The 21,057-nt window shown below is 40.5% G+C and overlaps 2 protein-coding genes across 7 annotated transcripts in view; both read left to right on the top strand.

The window, feature by feature from the left end:
• The window catches only part of NDUFAF7 (NADH:ubiquinone oxidoreductase complex assembly factor 7), a 268,244-nt gene that overhangs the window by 96,409 nt on the left and 150,778 nt on the right, over nt 1-21,057 (top strand). The window lies entirely within an intron of this gene.
• Nucleotides 19,848-20,689, top strand: LOC117356555 (nicotinamide riboside kinase 2-like). Of its 2 annotated transcripts, XM_033935908.1 has the most exons (2): nt 19,848-20,197; nt 20,270-20,689. In XM_033935908.1, the coding sequence occupies exons 1-2, from the start codon at nt 19,848-19,850 to the stop codon at nt 20,472-20,474; spliced, it is 555 nt and encodes a 184-aa protein (XP_033791799.1). In that variant the 3' UTR covers nt 20,475-20,689. The 2 variants fall into 2 exon arrangements, with proteins under 2 accessions (XP_033791799.1, XP_033791798.1); XM_033935907.1 differs by having other exon boundaries at nt 19,848-20,689.

Consider the following 21,057-nt stretch of genomic DNA (forward strand, 5'->3'; position numbering starts at 1 on the left):
CACATCAGTATACTTATTTATATAGTTAAATATTTATTTAGAATCTCTTTTAATATAGTGGTGCTTGAATATGAAAATAATCACTAATGTAATGTAAAATGTTTGGAAAATCTTTAAATTTACACAGTTTATTTATATAGTTATATATTTATTGATCTAATTTTATACATGTATGTGTATATGTATAAGTAAAAATTTACAAGTATAAATGTATTTTTATATATGGTTATATAAAGAAAAATTATTAACATTGCGAGAAATTTATTAGAAATACTAGGTGGTTTATTTATAATTATATTGGCTTTCCAGGTTTATTTTTTTTTATTTTCTGAGGTTTGGGCTATTGATTATAGTAATGCGGGAAATATCTATGTTGGCTAGTAGGGATCTGGGAAAAGGATACATCTTAGTGACTTGATTTCCTATGAATATGGTAAGGAGATCAGAGAAGCTGTGGGAGTTATGGGGAAGGGGCGAGGGTTGGGAAAGGGAATGGTTTGGAAAATGGGAAGGTTGGGAGGGTTGGTAGGTCTACATATTTCTAAAATTGGCTGTTATATAGTATTTTTTTGTATCTGTTATGCCTATGGCAAGGGGGTAACTAGAACTCAGCATACTATGTGACATGTCTCAAGTCTGCTTATTTGCTATCATGACCTCCTGACCAATGTGAACTTTGTTACCAAGAGCATACTGTGGGTGCTGTCTTACGTCTGTCTTGGACCTTGCAAAACTCATCTGCCAGACTGCTGTCCTCAACCTTGTTTACCCTGAGACAACTTACTTCAGCATCTTGGTGTGTGTATAGTGATAAGAGCCCACTTGTGTGTAACAACTTAAGTATCTTGGTGTGTGTAAGGAATAAAGGGCAAACAGCAGTTAACCTCCCAGCTGGAAGATAAGAGGGACATGTGTTGTTTTCTGCAGAGACAGCAGGGCAAAGGCAGTGTGGGAAAAAGGTATATAAGAAACACTGGGACAGTTCCAAAATGAATCATGCTGCAGCCTTGGGCGAGCCATGTGCTGTACCGACCTATTGATCGCTCAAATTCCTGATCAGTATCAGGACAGAACGTGGCAGACATGGTGAAGTATTCTATTTGGTGTATATAGATATTCTCTGCTTATATCTTGTATATTATCTGATGTCTATCTGCATTATTTGGTATTATCTGATGTTTATGCAATAAAGAATTATATTAATCTGAAGCTTTGTTGGAAGTGACTTCTACATACCCTTTGTAGATAAATACGTGGCAGTACAAAATGGTACCAGAAATGGGGTGTAGAATGTGGCTATCAAAGCGACAAATCTATAAGGCAATAAAGATTTGTTTTTCTAAGGTTAAATTCAAAAATCAAATATAAACAACCTTAGGTATAGATATAATTTATCCCGTTTAGGACCTCAGCGGTGCTAACTGTGAGAAGGTTTCATTCACAGACATACAAGCACAGAAGTCTTCATCGGTCTCAATTTTTTATGTATTTTTTCATATATAAAGTGCAATACTTCATTTGATAAATAAATTTTTGAAAAAAGTACTCATCTCTTTTAGAGAAGCATAGCAGGGGCTCTTCACCAACATAGGCTTTGTTTCTCCCAGGGGGCTTTATCAAGGTATTTTCCCCTGACAAAAAGAAGAGAGAGTTACTGTAAATAACTTCAGTCATACCTTTTTTCCTTATATTTTTATACAACTAACTCATACAGATGTAACTTCAAGCCTATATCAGTAGTCAAAAGCAATTTCTAAAAAACGCTCAAAGATATCTTAGTGCATACCTTTGTTATGCCGATTCCATGAATACTGCCGGAAAAGTTTATAGCAGAAACATGGCGGCGGCGTTCTTTTATCAAAAGTGTCAACATAATGATCTCATACATACGTACCCTATCAGAATCGAAAGCAAGCATGGAGGCATTTAAACCAATGTCATCCATTCCACTTCGGTATTCAGACTTGGGCCGTTTTAAAAAAGACTGGCTTATGAAATTAGCTACCCTGGTGGTTAGGTCTAATTATTTTTGGTATCGAGGTGATTTCTATTTTTAGACTCAAGGAGTCGCGATGGGGGCGACTCTAGCCCCTTCAGTGGCCAACCTATATGTCTCTAAATTCGAAGCTGATTATATATACCCAGCCCCAATATTTCATAATGTAAAGCTATGGAAACGCTATTTGGACGATGTATTGTTCTTCTGGGGTGGATCATTTGCAGAATTGGAAAATTTTCTTACATGGATTAATACTCTGGATCCGCACCTCACCTTTACTATGACATCTCATCCTAACAAGATTGCATACCTGTATTTAATGATAATTAAAGATCAATTTATAAAAACTATTCTATATAGGAAAGAAATTGAACAAAATAATTTCTTGCATTTCCTGAGTTACCATCCATATTTTCTGAAATACAATATACCAGTTAGTCAGTTCTTACGAATAAGACGTTTATGCTCTGATCGAGAAGAGTTTGAAAAACAATCAAAAATTATGACTCAGAGATTCCGTGAAAGACACTATCCCAAAACTTCTATTAGGAAAGCATACCTGAGAGCAAAATATGCTCAAAGATCTTTATTAATTCAAGAAAGTAAAATCAATGAAGTAGAAGAGAATTTGATCTTTGTGCTTCCCTTTAATGATTTAAGTAGAATGTTCTTTCAAAGTATAAAATCTCACTGGTCAGTGCTGAAACTTCATTCATGTTTTCAACAATATCTGACAGCTTCCTTTAAGAGAGGACGGACTATTGGCAAATTTTTGGCTTTACAAAAATTTGAAGAAAAAGATGAAGCTATTCTTACTGAACAAATATGTACCCAGGAAATTTGTGGACAATGCCAATGGTGCTCACAAGCGATTGTGGGCCCTGAGTGGATCCATCCAGGCACTAAAAGGATCTTTAAATCAAGGATGAACACCTCATGTAATAGTACATGAGGTTATCTATGCAATACAATGCCCATGTCACCTGGTATATATAGGTAGAACTAGTAGAAAAATCATGGTTAGACTGACGGAACACAAGTCTAAAATTAATACCGGAAGTGTAGAAGCACCACTTGTCCAACATTGGCAGACTATGAGGCATAAAATTAGTGACTTAAAATGGAGGATAATTGATTGTATTGAGATAGGGTGGGAGGGTGGAAACCATGTTGAACGTTTAAACTTTATGGAACAAAAGATGATTTTTTCACTTAATACAGTTAAACCGAATGGTCTGAATACCGAAGTGGAATGGATGACATTGGTTTAAAAGCCTCCATGCTTGCTTTCGATTCTGATAGGGTACGTATGTATGAGATCATGTTACGTTGACACTTTTGATAAAAGAACGCCGCCGCCATGTTTCTGCTGTAAACTTTTCCGGCAGTATTCATGGAATCGGCATAACAAAGGTATGCACTAAGATATCTCTGAGCGTTTTTTAAAAATTGCTTTTGACTACTGATATAGGCTTGAAGTTACGTCTGTATGAGTTAGTTGTATAAAAATATAAGGAAAAAAGGTATGACTGAAGTTATTTACGGTAACTCTCTCTTCTTTTTGTCAGGGGAAAATACCTTGATAAAGCCCCCTGGGCGAAACATAGCCTATGTTGGTGAAGAGCCCCTGCTATGCTTCTCTAAAAGAGATGAGTACTTTTTTCAAAAATTTATTTATCAAATGAAGTATTTCACTTTAAACTTATATATGAAAAAGCACATAAAAAATTGAGACCGATGAAGACTTCTCTGCTTGTATATCTGTGAATGAAACCTTCTCACAGTTAGCACCGTTGAGGTCCTAAACGGGATAAATTATATCTATACCTAAGGTTGTCTATATTTGATTTTTGATCATCAAAGCGACAGACAGAAAAGGGGACTCTGGAGCAGGCTTCAGACCCCTCCATCCCTGATGGGATGACAGTATCTATAAGACGATGGCCACTGAGTGGTCTTTGAAAGCTGGATTGTGTGAGTCATGGATTTTTGGCAGTGGTGACCCACATGAGTTATGTGCGTCACTGCAGAAAATAAAGATTTCAAAATGGAAAGAATGGGAAGGTATTTCAAAGAGGGGGTGGATGATTTTAACAGCATGGCGTAAATTGCATGAAGCAAAGCATGAGCTGCAAATGAAATTGGGGAGTTAGAACGGAAAGTGTATGAACAGGAGAATAATATAACAATGCTACAGTGCCAAAATAAACTACTCATGGATAAGGTAGACACCTATCAGACTGTAGCTGAAAGAGCTGCAATACGTTGCGCTCGTTACAAATACAAAAAACGCAGGGGGAAAGTTAGTCATAGGAAAGTAAGATCCCTGTTGTCCCACCTAACGGATGAGTGGGATCCAGATACATGGGGCGGTGATATTTGGGATTCAAATTCTAATACCAGTGAGGGGGATATGTGTTGAAGGAGAGCAGGCAGACAATTTAGAAGCAAAGCCTGGGAGGAGACGAAGATTACAGGGAAACCTGCAGACAGGAGAAAATCTAACTAGAAATAAGGTTATGGAGGACTTTACTCAACAGGAAGTCATGGATATTATGGCAGGCTTTACACAGTGGCCAGGGGAACCACCGATACAATGGGTAATTTGGGTACAGGAACTGGGCGCAGCAGGGATTATGTTGGATGACACAGACGCCCCAAAATTTGTTTGAATTAGTCGAGAAGCAGCAGTACAAGATGCGTTACGGGGGATCCCAATCCTACAAATTAGAACCACTAGTCCTTATGAAAGGTAATGGGTTAGGGTGCCACGAGATGATATCCACTTGAATCTGATTGGCCCTCAAATGATAAAATTTGGTATACATTAAATGATGCTCAAATGAGAATAAAAGAAGAGGCTATGAAGGTAGGGTGAGTATTGGGACATGCAGACACCTATATGAATCTGCCTTTCACTGTCTCTATGAGAAACAAAATTATTCGATATGCAACCCCAGCCTATAAACAAGTAATTATGACTTTGCTGATTACTCAAACAGATAGATCAAGCAACTGGGAAACTTAGGGGATTGGGGTCCGAGAAATTCCTCTGATAAATGAGGTAATGTGAAGGGGGGAATTCAAACCCAATTCATGCCAATAGGGCTTCTCGTAAAGACGGGAAAGATACAAACATGCTGTGGCAGCTGTATAAGAGTAGGGGGCTTGGGGAAAAAGGGGTACAAATACATTGGAAATCAGAGGAACAAGGCAAGTGCAAACCAAATTATGTTTAAAAACTGGCCAATTACCAACCAAGGAGTATACGGTGTTAATAACAGAAATACTTGAATATATATTAGGCATTGATATTTTAAAAGATTTAACTTTGCATTTGTCAAATGGTGTGTATAGTTTTGGGAAGACACCATCCACCAAGTTTAGTGGGTAAATTACCTGCAGCAATCACTGTACCCATTGCTAACAAAGTAATTAACATAAAGCAGTACCGTATCCCCAGGGGGGCATAGTGAAATTACTGAAACCATCCAGGATTTAGTAAAGGCAGGGGTTATAAGAACAATCACTTCTGCCTTTAACAATCCTGTTTAGCCAGTGCAAAAAGCTAAACAAAAACATGCTACCTTTTAAGTGCTGCAGTACCAGATGTAGTGACTTTGGTAAAGCAAATTCAGTCTCGAACCGGTACTTGGTTTGCAGTGATTGATCTTGCAAATGTATTCTTTTCTACACCGAAAGCTGAAGAATATCAGGAACAATTTGCATTCACATGGGAAGGCAGACAATACTTTCACAAGATTGCCTCAGGGATATTTACCTAGCCTAGCCTTTTGTCGCAAGATCATAGCAGAACATTTGGATAAATGTCAGTTGTCTGCCGGACATATTGACTTGGGGATTCTGAAAAAGTAGTAGGAGACACCCTGAGCAGGGTAGTAGATGCACTTTGAAGGGTGGGAGATAAATCCAAAAAAAGATACAAGGACCAGCACCGACAGTAGTGTTTTTTTTAGTATCAAGTGGGCTAGGGGATGTAGAGAAGTGATTGAGAAAGTGAAGCAAAAGTAAACCTTTTTCCCCAAAGAGAAAACAAACTCAGACCTTTATTGGCCTTTTTGGATTCTGGAGACAACATATTCCATATCTGGGGAAACATATGGTGTAGACTGAACAATAAAAGAGAAGAAATATTGCTAAGTGACATATATAATGTATAAAGTTTTGTTAGATAGTTGTACTCCAAGTGATTTTGAAAATGTGTCTTTTACTTCAAACCCTAACATTGTGAACCACTGTACCTTCACATAAACCTCTCTTGTATGTTTTATAGATTAAAATATCCCTGCTCGCATTCTCTTATGATTGTGTGACAGAGCCCGAAAACGGAAGAAGATAGAAAGGAGACCGGCAAAACTATAGAGCAATTAACTTAAGTTTTTCTCTTTTTCTTTCAGAAACTTAGCATCCAGACATGGTCATTCAAAACCAATTTCACTGTACCATTTCTAAAATATTTCCAGCACTGTAACCTTATATTGGGAATTCAATGGATACCAAATTTGTTTATGACTTTTATGATTAATAGTGTGTAATAGTGTGCTTATTTACAGATTAAATTCAGCCCTGAATCCTTGCCGATGGAAAAAAGCATGCTGGAGCTCTGTGTTTTTCTGTTTCTGTTATGTAATACCTGTGCTATGTCGTCTGTTTTAGCTTATGGGATACCCCAGAAAACATTACACATAGGCCTTTTCCAGAGTCTTGCCATCCCTTCTACTAATCCAAATGGTACCATGTCCCCTTCCAAAAAAGATTCTCTCACATACAAGAAAGCTTCTTATGAAAACTATGCTCACAATGATTTTATATTGATGACATATGGACTCAGGGAGATTCTGAAGATGCTATGGCTCACACAGTCCAATTATAACTTAGTTAGGGGTTATATTATAAAATGATATCTTAAATGAAGAAAAATAAAAGGAAGCTTTATACTTGGTAAAATGGTGCTCATTGGTATTTGATATATCTAAATAAAATAAAAAAGATTGTCTCTCTTTATTTAACCTACCTGGTATAAACAGTGCAGTGCACATCTCTGACATAAGTTATTTTGGTATTACCATCAGTACGTGTTTATGGTTTCTCTTAAGTGACATAATAATTGTGTCCAGAACATAAAAAGGTGTATTTTCTGAATGTTCTACTGAATACCTTTAAGTGCATTAGTGTTGTTTTTCTTATCTCAAACAAATACTACCATAAACACAAGTATCTTGTCATATGTTTCCACATTCTGCACATAAAGTGGTGTTTCTCCTTCTTCTTTTTCCTATCTTCTCTTTTATCACTAGTAGTGTTTGTTGTAACTAAAGCACGTACTGGAATTGGTATTCCATATAGACTTTCATCCCTTTGCGATAGAATTGGCCAGCTCTGCCCTCTTATTCTTATGATTTGGCTAACATGCTGGGTTAAGAGAAAATTACACCAGATCAAGAAGATGACATCACGCAACCAGACATACACAGTGTTCTCCCTAGCGCCTTTTAGCCGGCCGCTCCACCCGGTTAATTAGGTGAGCACCTGGCTATCATCTGTCTTGTATCCTGCTGCCGCTGGCCTGCCACTGCTCAACATTGAAAAGCTGCCGAAAGTTCAGCCGCCAAAAGTTCCCGCCTGACTTTTTTTTTTTTTAAATGGCAGCAAGCGACTTGAACCCGTGCTCTGGGGCTCTAACGGTACCACCATCCATGCCGGCTTCCCTTCTCTTCAAAAGCAGAAGTTACGTCCCGGGGGGGATAGGGAAGAGAAAGGAAGCCGGCACGGACAGTGGTACCTTTAGAGCCCTGGAGCATGCGGGAGATAGGTCAGCGACGGAGGGCAATTAAAACTTGCCTTGTTGTTCTTCCTTGCTTCGGGCCTTCCTGGTGGCCGGGTCCTGCCTACTTTCCGCGAAGTCAGGACCCGGCAACTAGGAAGGCCCGAAGCAAGCAAGTTGTAAGCTTCTTTCCCTCCCTTCCTTTGATTCGCTGCCCTATCTCCTGCCTTAGCCTGTAGCAAATTGAACCCATGGTCTAGAGTCATGTGGCTACGTGCATGCTCCCCATAGGTGTGGTTCACCCTACATGGGAAAAGGGCCAGGCTAGTAGCAGCAGACGCTGCTGCCTCCGCTTCCTCCTCCTGCTCCCCAGCCACCTCTAAGCGAGTTTTGGGCTGGTTCTGTACACGGCCCCCACCTCTGGTGTGGTGCTGCTCTCTCCTCTCTCTGCCGCTGGTACCCTCCAACTGGCGGCGGCATGCCCATGCAGCCCACTCCTTTGGGCCCTCTGAGTTAGTTTGCATGGCTGAGGTTACAAAAGGTAACGGCAGGAACCCTGGCCGTGCGATATGGCACACCGTGGGGCACAGTGGCTGAGGGATGACTTGTTTTTCCTGCCCTGTCAGAAGCAAATCCCCCCCTCCAATATAAGTTAGCTCGGTTTCGCCTCTGATCTGTTGAGCGAACGGCTAACTGATAGAGAAACGGTAAGGGCAGACTTTAAAGCTGGCACATAGGACTGCAGTACTACTTTGAATAAATTCAACTCGAATAAAAGAAAAATAAACATTAAAAAAGGTCCTTTTGGAAAGGCTGCAGGGTAGTTTTTTTTCATTACCGTTTCTATTTTTGTATTTCATGAAAAGGAGTTTTGATTTTCCAAAAGCCATTGCATAGGTTTTATGTATTTTCCACCATTGCTTAACCTCAGCCCATTAAGATATTTTAATGTGTACTGCGTTGACCTTGTAAATAGAATACTATGATGCCATAATGCCTACTGTTAAATTAATATTTTTGCTGCAGTCAGTGTTTATTAGCCTTATGTCTAATTTATACTGCTTGGGTGATTTTTTTTTTTTTTTTTCTAAAAACACAGCACATAAATCCAAATAAATAAGTCAATAACAAGATCTGGTCTCTAATGTATTTGTCAAGTTTTAATCACTGTATCTTCTAAGTCCCGTAGGTACATTAATTTATTAGACTGTTATACACGGTATTTTTGCCGCTTGCCCTCATATTTTGTTTATGATGTTGGCTTCTCTTGTACTTTTCCTTTAATCGGTTGATAATGAGGTGAAGTAGCCCTATATTGCAGGCTAGAAACTACTAGGCCTGGCATGTCACCAGAAAAAAAATCATGTATTCCAATCCAATTCTTAGTCTTGTATACCGGGTCATCCTGATTATGGGGCTCGATCCAGTTCACACAAAGTTATTGAAAGGACAGGAAAGCAAATAATTGGACAAGAAAGTCATTAATTGCAATCCCTTATTTATCATTTAAAGCATTCTGAAATAGATAGGTCTTTAAAGTTTTCCAAAAGATTATCAGAGAAGGGAAAAGTCTAATTTCTGTAGGAAGATCATTCCAGATTTTTACAAAAGAAAAAGCCAAGGAATGATAGATCCACGAAGGCAGGATCCGAAGTAAGCAAGAGCAGCAAGTTGTAAGCGTCCCTCCCTCCCTTTGACTCCCTCTTTGACCTATCTTCTGCCTTAGCCTACAGCAAGTTTTGAATGCTGCATTGCTGACGGGTGTGTGAGACAGGGAAGGGGGGAGGGGAAGAGAAATGCTGCTGGGGAGAGAGGGAAGGGGGGAGAAGGAAGACCAGGGAAGGGAGAGGAGAGGAAAGAGAGATGCCAAGACCATGGGAGAGAGGGAAAGGAAATACCAGACCACAGAGGGGGGAAGGAGAAATGTCAGGGCATGGGGGGGGTTAGGAGACAGATGCCAGACCATGGGAAAGGCAGGAAAGAGGGAGGGAAAGAAAGGAAGGAGAGGAAATGCCAGATAATGGAGGGGAGGAGGAGATGGAAGGAGATGAGAGAGATGCCAGGGCATGGGGAGGGAAGGGGATAGAGATGCCAAATCATGGGGTTGAGTGGGAAGAAAGGAAGGAAAGGAGAAGAGAGAGATGCCGGAGCACAGGGGAAGGGGTGAAGTTGAAATGAATCATGTACAAAGGAGAGAAAGGGTAGAGGATATACAGTTTATTGACGGGATATAGAAAGAGGGAAGATGCCATATGGAAGAGAGAGAGGGTGAACAGTGGATGGAAGGGGTAGAGAGAGAAGGCAGATGTTGCATGGAAGGGAGAGAGGACAAACACTGTATAGAAAGAAGAGAGCGAAGTAAAGCAGAAATGACAAAAGGTAGAAATAATTTTTTTGTTGTTGCTTTACGTACAATCAAGTAGTATTGTAACTGTATTGATAAAAGTTTATAAATAGGAAATGGAAATAAGGCAGTTTTTTCTGGACTAAACCCCTTTGCTCAGGTCAGGACAGGATTCCATAACAGCAGTATACTGTACTGTTTTGAAGAAACATTTGGCCTCTGAAACCTAATTGAAAAATGGATTAGTCCAATAAAATGGTATTTTCTTATTTCTCGTTATTTGTTTTATTTATATTTGTAAAGTGGTGATTGTTATATATCACCTTTTTCAAATTTACATCTACTGTTTTTATATTTTGCACAGTATTAGGGGATATGTGTTACTGTTTCTGTGGTGTTGCATTGTATGTAGAGTCTGATTTCTTGGCAGTTCAGGTTTTTTTTGTCTACATATTTCTATTTTTAGTTTGTGATTATTCCATATTGGGCAAGTGTATATGAAAAGGACATGGTTTTCTTTTAGCATTGACTGTACAGGATCAATTGATTGTGCAGGATCTGGCTTGTTTAGTTTTACAATGTGTTTGTTGGTGTTCTAGTGCTCACTGCAGTGTTTAAGATGCTGCCTTTTCCTAGGTACATCCTTATTAAAAAATAACTTTATTATTATTAAAAATAACTTTTTTTATATTGAGGAGGGGGTTGTTAAAAAGTGATCAGTACTGGCTGTCATATACAGTGGTACCTCAGTTTACGAGTGCACCAGTTTGCGAGTGTTTTGCAAGACGAGCAAAACATTTGCTAAATCAGTGCCTCGGAAACCGAGTATGTTTCACTAAACGAGCAAGTACGGCCCTACATCGGTACCTCAGACAACGAGTCGCTTCACGAGCAACTTCGCCGGCAGTACAGGATGCGCACCGCACGTACAAAACACTATAAAAGCGCAGTGCATGCGCGAAGACTACCAGACCAGGAGAACCGCGTGGAGATCGAAGGAACGAATGAACTATCTAGCTTGCGATATTAGCCAGAAAACTAACAACCAATCTTGTGCTGTTAAGAACATAATACAGTACAGTACTGTACAATCATCTTGTAGCAGGAAAAAAAACCTAGCATGTGCTGTTAGGCAGCACACAACACATAGCCTGTAGCCAGCCAGCAAAAAAACCAGTGTGTGCTGTTAGGCAGCACAAAATAGCCTGTAGCCAGCCAGCAAAAAAAAACTGTGCTGTTAGGCAGCACACATAGCCTGTAGCCAGCCAGCAAAAAAACCCAGTGTGTGCTGTTAAGCCAGCCAGCAGCACCCAATAAAATCATCCTGTGGTAGCCAGCACACCAAAAAACATCAGCTTGTGGTAGCCAGCACACCAAAAAACATCAGCTTGTGGAAGCCAGCACACTAAAAAACATCAGCTTGTGGTATTAGCCAGCAAAAAAACACCCCATCGTGTGCTGTTAAGCAGTAGCACAAAAATTAAATCAACTTGTTGGCTGTTAGCCAACAAAACAATCATCAGTGAGTGCTGTTAGCCAACAGATTAAATAAAATCAAACCAAGCAGCTTGTGTTGCTAGCCTGTGCCCATCTCATCAGTGCATCCTGAGTGAGCGATTCCTCCATCTCTTTCTCCTCCTCCTCACCATTGCTTCCTGAATGCACATCTTATAAACTGTGTGCCCATCGTAGTAATGCAAGCTTCGAGAATGGCCCCTAAGAAGCAGCAGCATGAAAAGGAAGGCAATAAGAAGGAGATGATTACAGTGGCAGTTAAGGAAATCATCCAGAAACATGAACAAGGTATGCGAGTGGCCGACATTGCAAGATTTTATAATAAAGCTACATTAACCATTTGCACAATATTAAAAAAGAAAGAAACATTAAGGAGGCTAGATGCAGCAAAAGGAGTCACGAGAGTATCAAAGCAACAGCCACGAGTTCTGGAAGATGTAGAAAAGTTGCTTCTTCTATGGATAAATGAGAAGCAACTCGCTGGTGATACTGTGACCGAGAGCATTATCTGTGAGAAGGCAAAGGCATTGCACACCGACCTTGTAAGTAAACTGCCAGGTGCGTCAACAGACAATGAAGAAGGCTTCAAGGCGAGCAGGGGATATTTTGAGAACTTTAAGAGAAGAAGTGGAATCCATAGTGTTGTGAGGCACGGAGAGGCTGCAAGTTCGGATGCTCAGGCAGCTGAAACGTTCGCTGCTGAGTTCCAGGAGCTCATAGCTTCCGAGTGTTACCTGCCGCAGCAAGTTTTTAATTGCGATGAAACAGGGCTTTTTTGGAAAAAGATGCCTAGGAGGACCTACATTACAGCAGAAGAGAATGCAATGCCCGGTCACAAGCCCATGAAAGACTGTCTCACCCTCTTGTTTTGTGCTAATGCAAGTGGGGATCTCAAAGTCAAGCCCCTGCTTGTGTATCATTCTAAGAATCCACGAGCCTTCAAGAAATTCAAGGTGCAGAAAAGCCAGTTAAACGTTCTGTGGAGGTCCAATAGCAGGGCTCAGGTCACTCGTATCTTGTTTGTTGAGTGGGTCAACGAGGTCTTTGGTCCTGCAGTGAAGAAATACCTTTTAGATAAGAATCTGCCACTCAAAGTCTTGCTAATTATGGATAATGCTCCTGCTCATCCTCCAGGCCTAGAGGACGACTTACTGGAGGAATTCCAGCTCATTAAGGTCAAGTTCCTTCCTCCAAACACAACCCCACTAATCCAGCCCATGGACCAGCAGGTCATTTCAAACTTTAAAAAGCTTTACATCAAAGCACTTTTTCAGCGATGCTTTGAGGTAACTGATGGAACAAATCTTACCCTCTGAGAGTTTTGGAAAAATCATTTCCACATTGTTAACTGCCTCAAGATCATTGATAAAGCTTGGGATGGGGTCACCAAGAGAACCCTCAATTCTGCTTGGAGAAAACACTGGTCTGATTGCGTTCTTGACTATGGCTTGGAGGGGTTTGGTCAAGATCATGAGCTTCCGCTTGTCAATGAAATTGTGTCCTTGTGGACGACCATGGGACTGGAGATGAATGAGGATGACATCCAGAGATGGTGGAGGAACATGGCCAGGAGCTGACCACCGATGAACTGATGGATCTGCATTATGCGCAACAACAAGAGATCTCATCTGAGGAGGAGGAGAACAAGACGGAGGAATCTCACTTCAAATGAGATTAGGGAGAAGATGTGGGAAAAGTGCAAACTTTTGTAGAAAAGCACCACCCACATAAGGCTGTAGCAGTGCGAGCGATGAATCTGTCTAATGACAATGCATTGTCACATTTCCGAGAAATCCTCAAAAGGAGGCAGAAGCAACTATCACTGGATAGGTTCTTTGTTAAAGTCACACAGAAAGAAACAGATTCCACTGAGCCAACAAATAGCAATGATTAAGTTGTCCTACACAATAACCCTCATCCTCTCCTCTCCTGCCTCACACCAGTCATAATTCTGTTCAAAATTAAAGTGCAGGCTATTTGTGCCATCTCATCAGTGCCTCCGTTGTGACCATCTCAGTGCATTCTGTGTGACCATCTCAGTGCCTCCATTGTGACCATCTCAGTGCCTCCTGTGTGACCATCCCAGTGCCTCCTGTGTGATCATCTCAGTGCATTCTGTGTGCCCATCTCAGTGCCTCCTGTGTGACCATCTCAGTGCATTCTGTGTGCCCATCTCATCAGTGCCTCATTTGTGCCTATCAGTGCCTCCTGTATGTCCATCTTAGAATCAGAAGCAGCATGAAAAAGAAGGCGGTAAGAAGGAGATGAATATTTTTACTTTATACAGTACAGTTTAGTACAAGGTTTTTGGGATGTGGAACGAATCATTCGAGTTTCCATTATTTCTTATGGGGAAATTTGCTTTGATATAAGAGCGTTTTGGATTGATGGAACGAATTATGCTCTCAAATCAAGGTACCACTGTATACTAGTTATGCCACTAGATATAATGACCCTATTCTAACCACCAAATTTCCGCTTCCCACCCCACCCGGCTACTTTTTCATGCCACCTGGCTGGAAAAAAATTCTGGGGAGAAGACTGCATACAATGCCATGCCATGAAGCTATCATGTGGCACCAACTTGGGAATAGGAGTGAGCCTATATCCTGCCGCTTTACACTAGGGCTTGTCTCCGGGGTGGTGCACTTGACTCTTACGTGAGTGAAGGCATGTGAGTGGCATAGCAAGCCTATTGAAACTGGAGCATAGCCGGACCCTAACCAAAGCTGCTAATGAAAACTGGATACCAGATGACTGCATTGATCGATAGTGAATATGGAGCTACCCTAAATGTATGTAAGCCATGAGTAGGAGCACAAATATAATATTAATATGATTATTAATTTCCATGATTCCCGATATGTGACACTTTCAAGTAAATGCCTCATTAGTAAGAAATATTACTCTGAAAAAAAAAAAGAAACACCAGTTTAAACATAAGGAAATGATATATGGATGGAAAATTTATTTTCCTATTTTACCCAAATGTAGAACCCGAAGGCATTATTAGGGGGGCGGGAACTATATTAAGTATTGTAAATACTATTGATTCTGAAATACTGGCTGGCAAACAAGTATCTCTTGGCTCCGGAGTAGCGGATGTATTTAGATGGGAAGGTAAATGGATGCCAAATACTGTACTGCAGCTAGCTTCGGAGGCAGCCAGGAGAGTCGGGAGGCGGCTGGGTTGAAGCGGTGAGCACGTGGTAGTCGGAGAGAGAGCTGAGGGGAGAGGACAGAAAGGCAGGCAAGGCACAGAGAGGGGCAGAGGCGAGAGATAACTCCGCCCACCTCTCCGACATCAGCAGCACCCTGCAGCCGAACTCTCCCATAAAAGGGGAGGAGCCAACGGCGCGCAGCGAAGGCGAGCAGCAAAGGCGCTCGCCTTAGCGAGAGCGCCTTTGTGAAGGGCCTCAAGAAGGGCAGAGTCAATACATCAAGGAGGGGCGACAAGGTATGAAAACCAATAACTAACACAGCAAAATAATCATTTAGAACATAAAAGCAAAACAAAGAAGACACAGAGGGCACTTACATATGTAACATCAGCAGGTCACACATAAACTGTTAACTGTTATCTTAAAGTAGAAACGACAATGGAAGCAGAGGAAAACCAGAAGATGAGCTTTCCATTGTTCTGCACAGACTGTCATATGTATGACTTCTTTCCCTCGTGGAGACAGTCATATGTATGCGGTTGGTGTCAGGAGCTGAAAGCTTGAAGAAGGAAGTAAAGTGACTAGAGGACAAGATACAGGAGCTAGAAGGACTTTACACTACGGAGGACCCAATCAGGACAGCTGAAGACTTCATGAATGAGAGACACATAGAGGAGGAGGTCAGGGAACTCGATAAATTCATTGAGGAAGCCTACAGGAGGAGGGTGGAAGAGAACGAACTTCAGATGAAAGATGAAGTTACACCAACACCAACATGGAAGGGAAAACAAGAAACAGATGAACTCAAAGAAGACGCCCACAGAGGAACACCGCCCGAGGGGGAGAAAAAGGCTAGTCGATGCCCAGAAGAAGAAACAGCGAAGCACACCAAAGACATAGAAGAAGAAGCAGCATCTTCTGAACCCGATCCAAGATGGCTGCTTCAAGTCAGACGCACTGAGCTGCTCGTGTCGGGCTTGCTTATAAATCAATAATTTCTTCATAATTGAACTCTGGAAAGGGTTTGTGTCTACTTACAATTATGCCCAAGAGAAGAGGACGGAGCGCTGCTGCTGTCTTGCGGCGTCCAGAGGTTCCCTCTCTGGGCAATATTGAGTGGCTTTTGAGGCGAGTGCAGGAGGTTTCTCGAGCGTCGGAAGGCAGCCCGCTGAGGACACAGGGAGGCAAACCCGTAGCTGTTCCTCCAGGGTATGGAAGCCCCAATGTAAGGGAGCCGCCCCCACGCCCTCAGGTTACCAGTTCTCCCAGGGGTGGGGAAACCCCGGAGTTGGAGGTGTTCTCTCCCTCAGAGGCAAGTGTCAATCTGGGAGAAGGTTTGGAGGTTGGGGCTCATGCTCAAGGAGCCCTAACCAATATACCCGAGGAGAATCCAGCTTTACAAGGGGGTGAAATCCAAGAGACAGGCCATGAAGACTTTCTACAGAATGGTGAGCACTCTACTATTTTACAAGCTTCAATTTATTTGGTAAAACCTGAAGTTGTAACCTTAGATTCATTATGGGACCTAATTGCTGGCTTTGTAAAGCTCGCTACACCTAAATTTCAATACTTGGAAGGAAAAATTACAGAACATACAAAATAACTTAAAGACTTAAGAAAAGAACTGTCTGACTCAGATAAAACCATTCAGAAAATTGAAAAGGAAATAACTACATCAAAACAACTTCAAGAGACTTTAATTAAAGATAGATAACACCAACTTGAGAAGGAAAGTTGAAATGCTTGAGAATAATTCTCGTAGTAATAACTTAAGGCTAATTAACTTTCCTAAATTAGAAATGGTAAACCCGAGAGAAATGCTTAAGAGATATTTGATGGAAATTTTAGAAGTATCAGAAGAAATGTTACCACCATTCTCACGTGTCTATTATTTGCCTATGAAAGTTTCTATAAATCAACAAAAAGAATTGGGTCAACAAACTTTAAATGTTTCAGAATTATTGGAGACATCTGACAAAGACTTGGCATTACCAGCAACTTTGATTCTAACTGTGGCGCTTCCGTTAGATAAAACATGGTTATTAAGACTTTACTTTAAAAATAGACAAAAAATTTTTCTTGGTTGTAAAGTACAGATGTTCCCTGACCTTACAAGGGAGACACAGAAGCGTCGCCGTGAATTTCTTCTTTTGAAACCTGGGGTTACTTCTCTGGGGGCAACTTTTTATCTGAGACATCCATGTATAGTGTGTTACCGTTCTGTTAAATATGTTTTCTTTGAACCATCTCAATTGACAACTTTTGTAGCTACGGCTCGTTTGGATGGAGGATTATCTTGAACCCTAATATAATTAAGAAACCTCATTTTCAGTGCTTCTGCTTTGAACATCTTGCAAAATAATTTCTTTAATTTTATTTTTCGCTAATTTAAAATCTTGGATCCTTTAGGAGGACTTGAGCTTAAATAGTTAAATAATGTTTTCTTATTGGATGTTAAATTACCTCATGATTATTTTGTTATTATGACTATTGCTTTCTGTACAAGTGTTTAGCTTGATTTAAATTGAAAATTAATAAAGAAATAAAAATGAAGAAGAAGCAGCAAAGCACTCCAAAGACATTGACCTGAGACCAAAGTGAAAATCGAAGAAGGGAAAGTCAGTGATCCTAGTGGGAGACTCGAACCTGAGGCATGTGGACAGCCACATAGCAGGAGGGAGAGAAGATCGGCTAGTGACCTGCCTCCCAGGAGCAAGAACCAAGGACATCGTGGACAAAATTGGAAAGATCCTGGAAGGAGCGGAGACGGAAGAGACTACAGTAATGATCCACATCGGGACAAATGACAGCAGAAGAAGCACACAGATAGAACAGTTCAAGTGGAGCTCGGACCAAAGAGGACTGCAAAGAATTGCAAAAGGACTTGAACAAACTAGGGGAATGGGCGACGAGATGGCAGATGAAGTTCAACGTTAAGAAATGTAAAGTATTGCATGTGGGAAGCAGAGACCCGAGGTACAACTATACAATGGGAGGGATGTTATTGAAGGAGAGTACCCAAGAAAGGGACTTGGGGGTAATGGTGTACATGACAATGAAACCAACGGCACAGTGCACAGCGGCCACTAAGAGAGCGAATAGAATGCTAGGTATAATCAAGAAAGGTATTACTACCAGGATGAAAGAAGTTATCCTGCCGCTGTATCGGGCGATGGTGTGTCCGCATCTGGCGTACTGCATCCAATATTGGTCACCGTACCTTAAGAAGGATATGGCGATATTCAAGAGGGGTCAGAGGAGAGCAACACGTCTGATAAAAGGTATCATACGCTGAGAGATTGGAGAAACTGGGACTCTTTTCCCTGGAGAAGAGGAGACTTAGAGGGGATATGATAGAGACTTACAAGATCATGAAGGGCATAGAGAGAGTAGAGAGGGACAGATTCTTCAAACTTTCGAAAAATAAAAGAACAAGAGGGCATTCGGAAAAGTTGAAAGGGGACAGATTCAAAACGAATGCTAGGAAGTTTTTCTTTACTCAATATGTGGTGGACACCTGGAATGCGCTTCCAGAGGGCGTAATAGGGCAGAATACGGTACTGGGGTTCAAGAAAGGATTGGACAATTTCCTATTGGAAAAGGGGATAGAAGGGTATAGATAGATGATTACTGCACAGGTCCTGTACCTGTTGGGCCGCTGCGTGAGCGGACTGCTGGGCACGATGGACCTCAGGTCTGACCCAGCGGAGGCATTGCTTATATTCTTATGTTCTTAACTAACCCTACGATATGATTAGTTAATGTTACATGTTGTTAATAATACTATATTACAGCAATATACTTTAGATAGTAATGTTTCATCAGACTTACAGTGGGACAGTTCCAAAATGAATCTTGCTGCAGCCTTGGGAGAGCCTTATAATAATAATAATAACTTTATTCTTCTATACCGCCACAATCTTGCAACTTCTAGGCGGTTTACAATCAAGAGTGCTGGACATTCAGCGAAATACAATAAGTAGATATTCAGAGGAAATACAGAGATCAGAGACCTCACGAGGCAATAGTATAGAAATACAATTTGCTGAGCGAAAATGTAATATGTACATTTTAGTAGGTAATGTCCGACCTATTGATCGCTCAGATTCCTGATCAGTATCAGGACAGAACGTGGCAGACATGGTGAAGTATTCTATTTGGTGTATATAGATATTATCTGCTTATATCTTGTATATTATCTGATGTCTGTCTGCATTATTTGGTATTATCTGATGTTTATGCAATAAAGAATCATATTACTCTGAAGCTTTGTTGGAAGTGACTTCTACATACCCTTGTTAGATAAATACATGGCAGTACAGTTTTCTATAATTTCATATTGGCTACTTTATTCCTTTGTATTTGGTTTTCACTTGGTCATACATTTTTATTTATTGGCTTTTATTTGGTCATACATTTTTAATTTTTAACTACATGATTTTGAAACATTTTGATGTGCTCGGTTGGTTGTGGAATTTGAATGATAGTTGCTGGGAACCTAGGTCATCCAGAGGGAGGGAGCTGAAGGCTGGGACAGCTTCTTCTGTAAATTTAATTCATGTTTTGATATGTCTGAATTTTTGTTCTCATGTTTAAAATTGTGACATGGAATGTAGGGGGAATTTCCTCCAATAAAACGTGGAAAGTTGCTTCAATTTATAAAAAACAACAACAGGTTGATATAGTCTTACTTCAAGAGACGCACTTTTCTGGGGAGGAACATAAAAAATTGTGCAAATGGTTGGTGGGGAATATAATTGATGCTTCGGCAGTGAGAAGGAAAGCTGGAGTGGCCATTTTGTTTCATAAACATCTGCAGATCCAGAAGAGGCATATATTGATTGATCTACAAGGCAGATACATTATAGCTCATATACAAAGCGGTTCCTCTCAAACATGACGACGTTAAGTAGTTGACGTTTCCTTCTTCTCTTTCCCTTCTCCCTTTCCTCCTCTTGGCTTCCTCGCGGAGTCCGCCCGGGTTTCAGGTCTACGGCTTCGTAGATTTGGCTTCCCTTCGTAGCCGAACAGCAGGACGGCACCATGAAGTACATCTTGGGAATCGGCGGCGTTACCAACGGCGGGAAGATGACTCTTACCAATAAACTTGCCAATCAGTTACCTAACTGTTGCGTAGTACATCAAGACGATGTCTTTAAGCCTCAGGACAAGATAGCAGTTGAAGATGGATTTAAGCAATATGATGTTATCAATTCATTGGATATGGAAGCTATGATGAGTACCATCGAAGCCTGGATAAAAAACCCAGTCAAGTTTGAACGTTCACATGGAGTCAATAATACATTGGATACTGATGTTTCGCAACAGTCAGAGGAGGAAGATGAAACTATTCATATTCTTATTGTGGAAGGTTTTCTTCTGTACACCTACAAGCCACTAATTGATATATTCAACCAACGTTACTTTCTTTCTATTCCCTATGAAGAATGCAAAAAGAGAAGAAGTTCAAGAAACTACACTGTTCCTGATCCACCTGGACTGTTTGATGGCCATGTCTGGCCCATGTATATTAAACATAAGAAGATAATGGAAGATCTCAGTGTTGATGTGGTGCAATTAGATGGAACAAAATCTAGAGAAGAACTGCTTAATACAGTATATGGAGACATCCAGAATAAGCTTGATGAACTGCTGAACATAAAGATTTAAGTGCCGCACTTCAGCTTCTCTTCTACAAAAAGATGTCTGTCGCAAGTTATAATGTGTTGTTACCTATTTAAACTCATCTTTTCAGCTTGTGTCTGTTTTAATTTGCGATCAAAGGCGTCTTTTTATTCTTAAGTTTTTTTGTTCAGATAAATGGATTGGCAACTGGATGGCTCTCTACTAAAAAGCACTCCACATCAATAAAGCACCTGTAAAATAAAAAATAAAAATAAAAAATCCTTTCTTATTTGTAATTTATATGCCCCAAATGTCTATGATAAGATTTTTTTCAAAATCTCATTGTTAAATTGTAGGGTCAGATAAGTTATGCACAATTAATCATTGGGGTGATTTTAATTGTGTTGCTGATCCTATCATTGATAAATCTTATCATCCTCGGTCCACTAAAAAGGAAGGAATTAAAGGGGTATCTTTGATGTGTGAAAATCTTGAGGTAGAGGATGCATGGAGGGTATTACATCCTACAGTTCATGATTATATTCATTTATCTCAGGCTCACTTAACACAATCCCGTTTAGATTATATAGATCATAATACTTTTAGCCAAACTATAGTGATTACTATA

Source organism: Geotrypetes seraphini, chromosome 3 (assembly GCF_902459505.1).
Source record: "Geotrypetes seraphini chromosome 3, aGeoSer1.1, whole genome shotgun sequence".
Taxonomy (NCBI): Eukaryota; Metazoa; Chordata; class Amphibia; order Gymnophiona; family Dermophiidae; genus Geotrypetes; species Geotrypetes seraphini.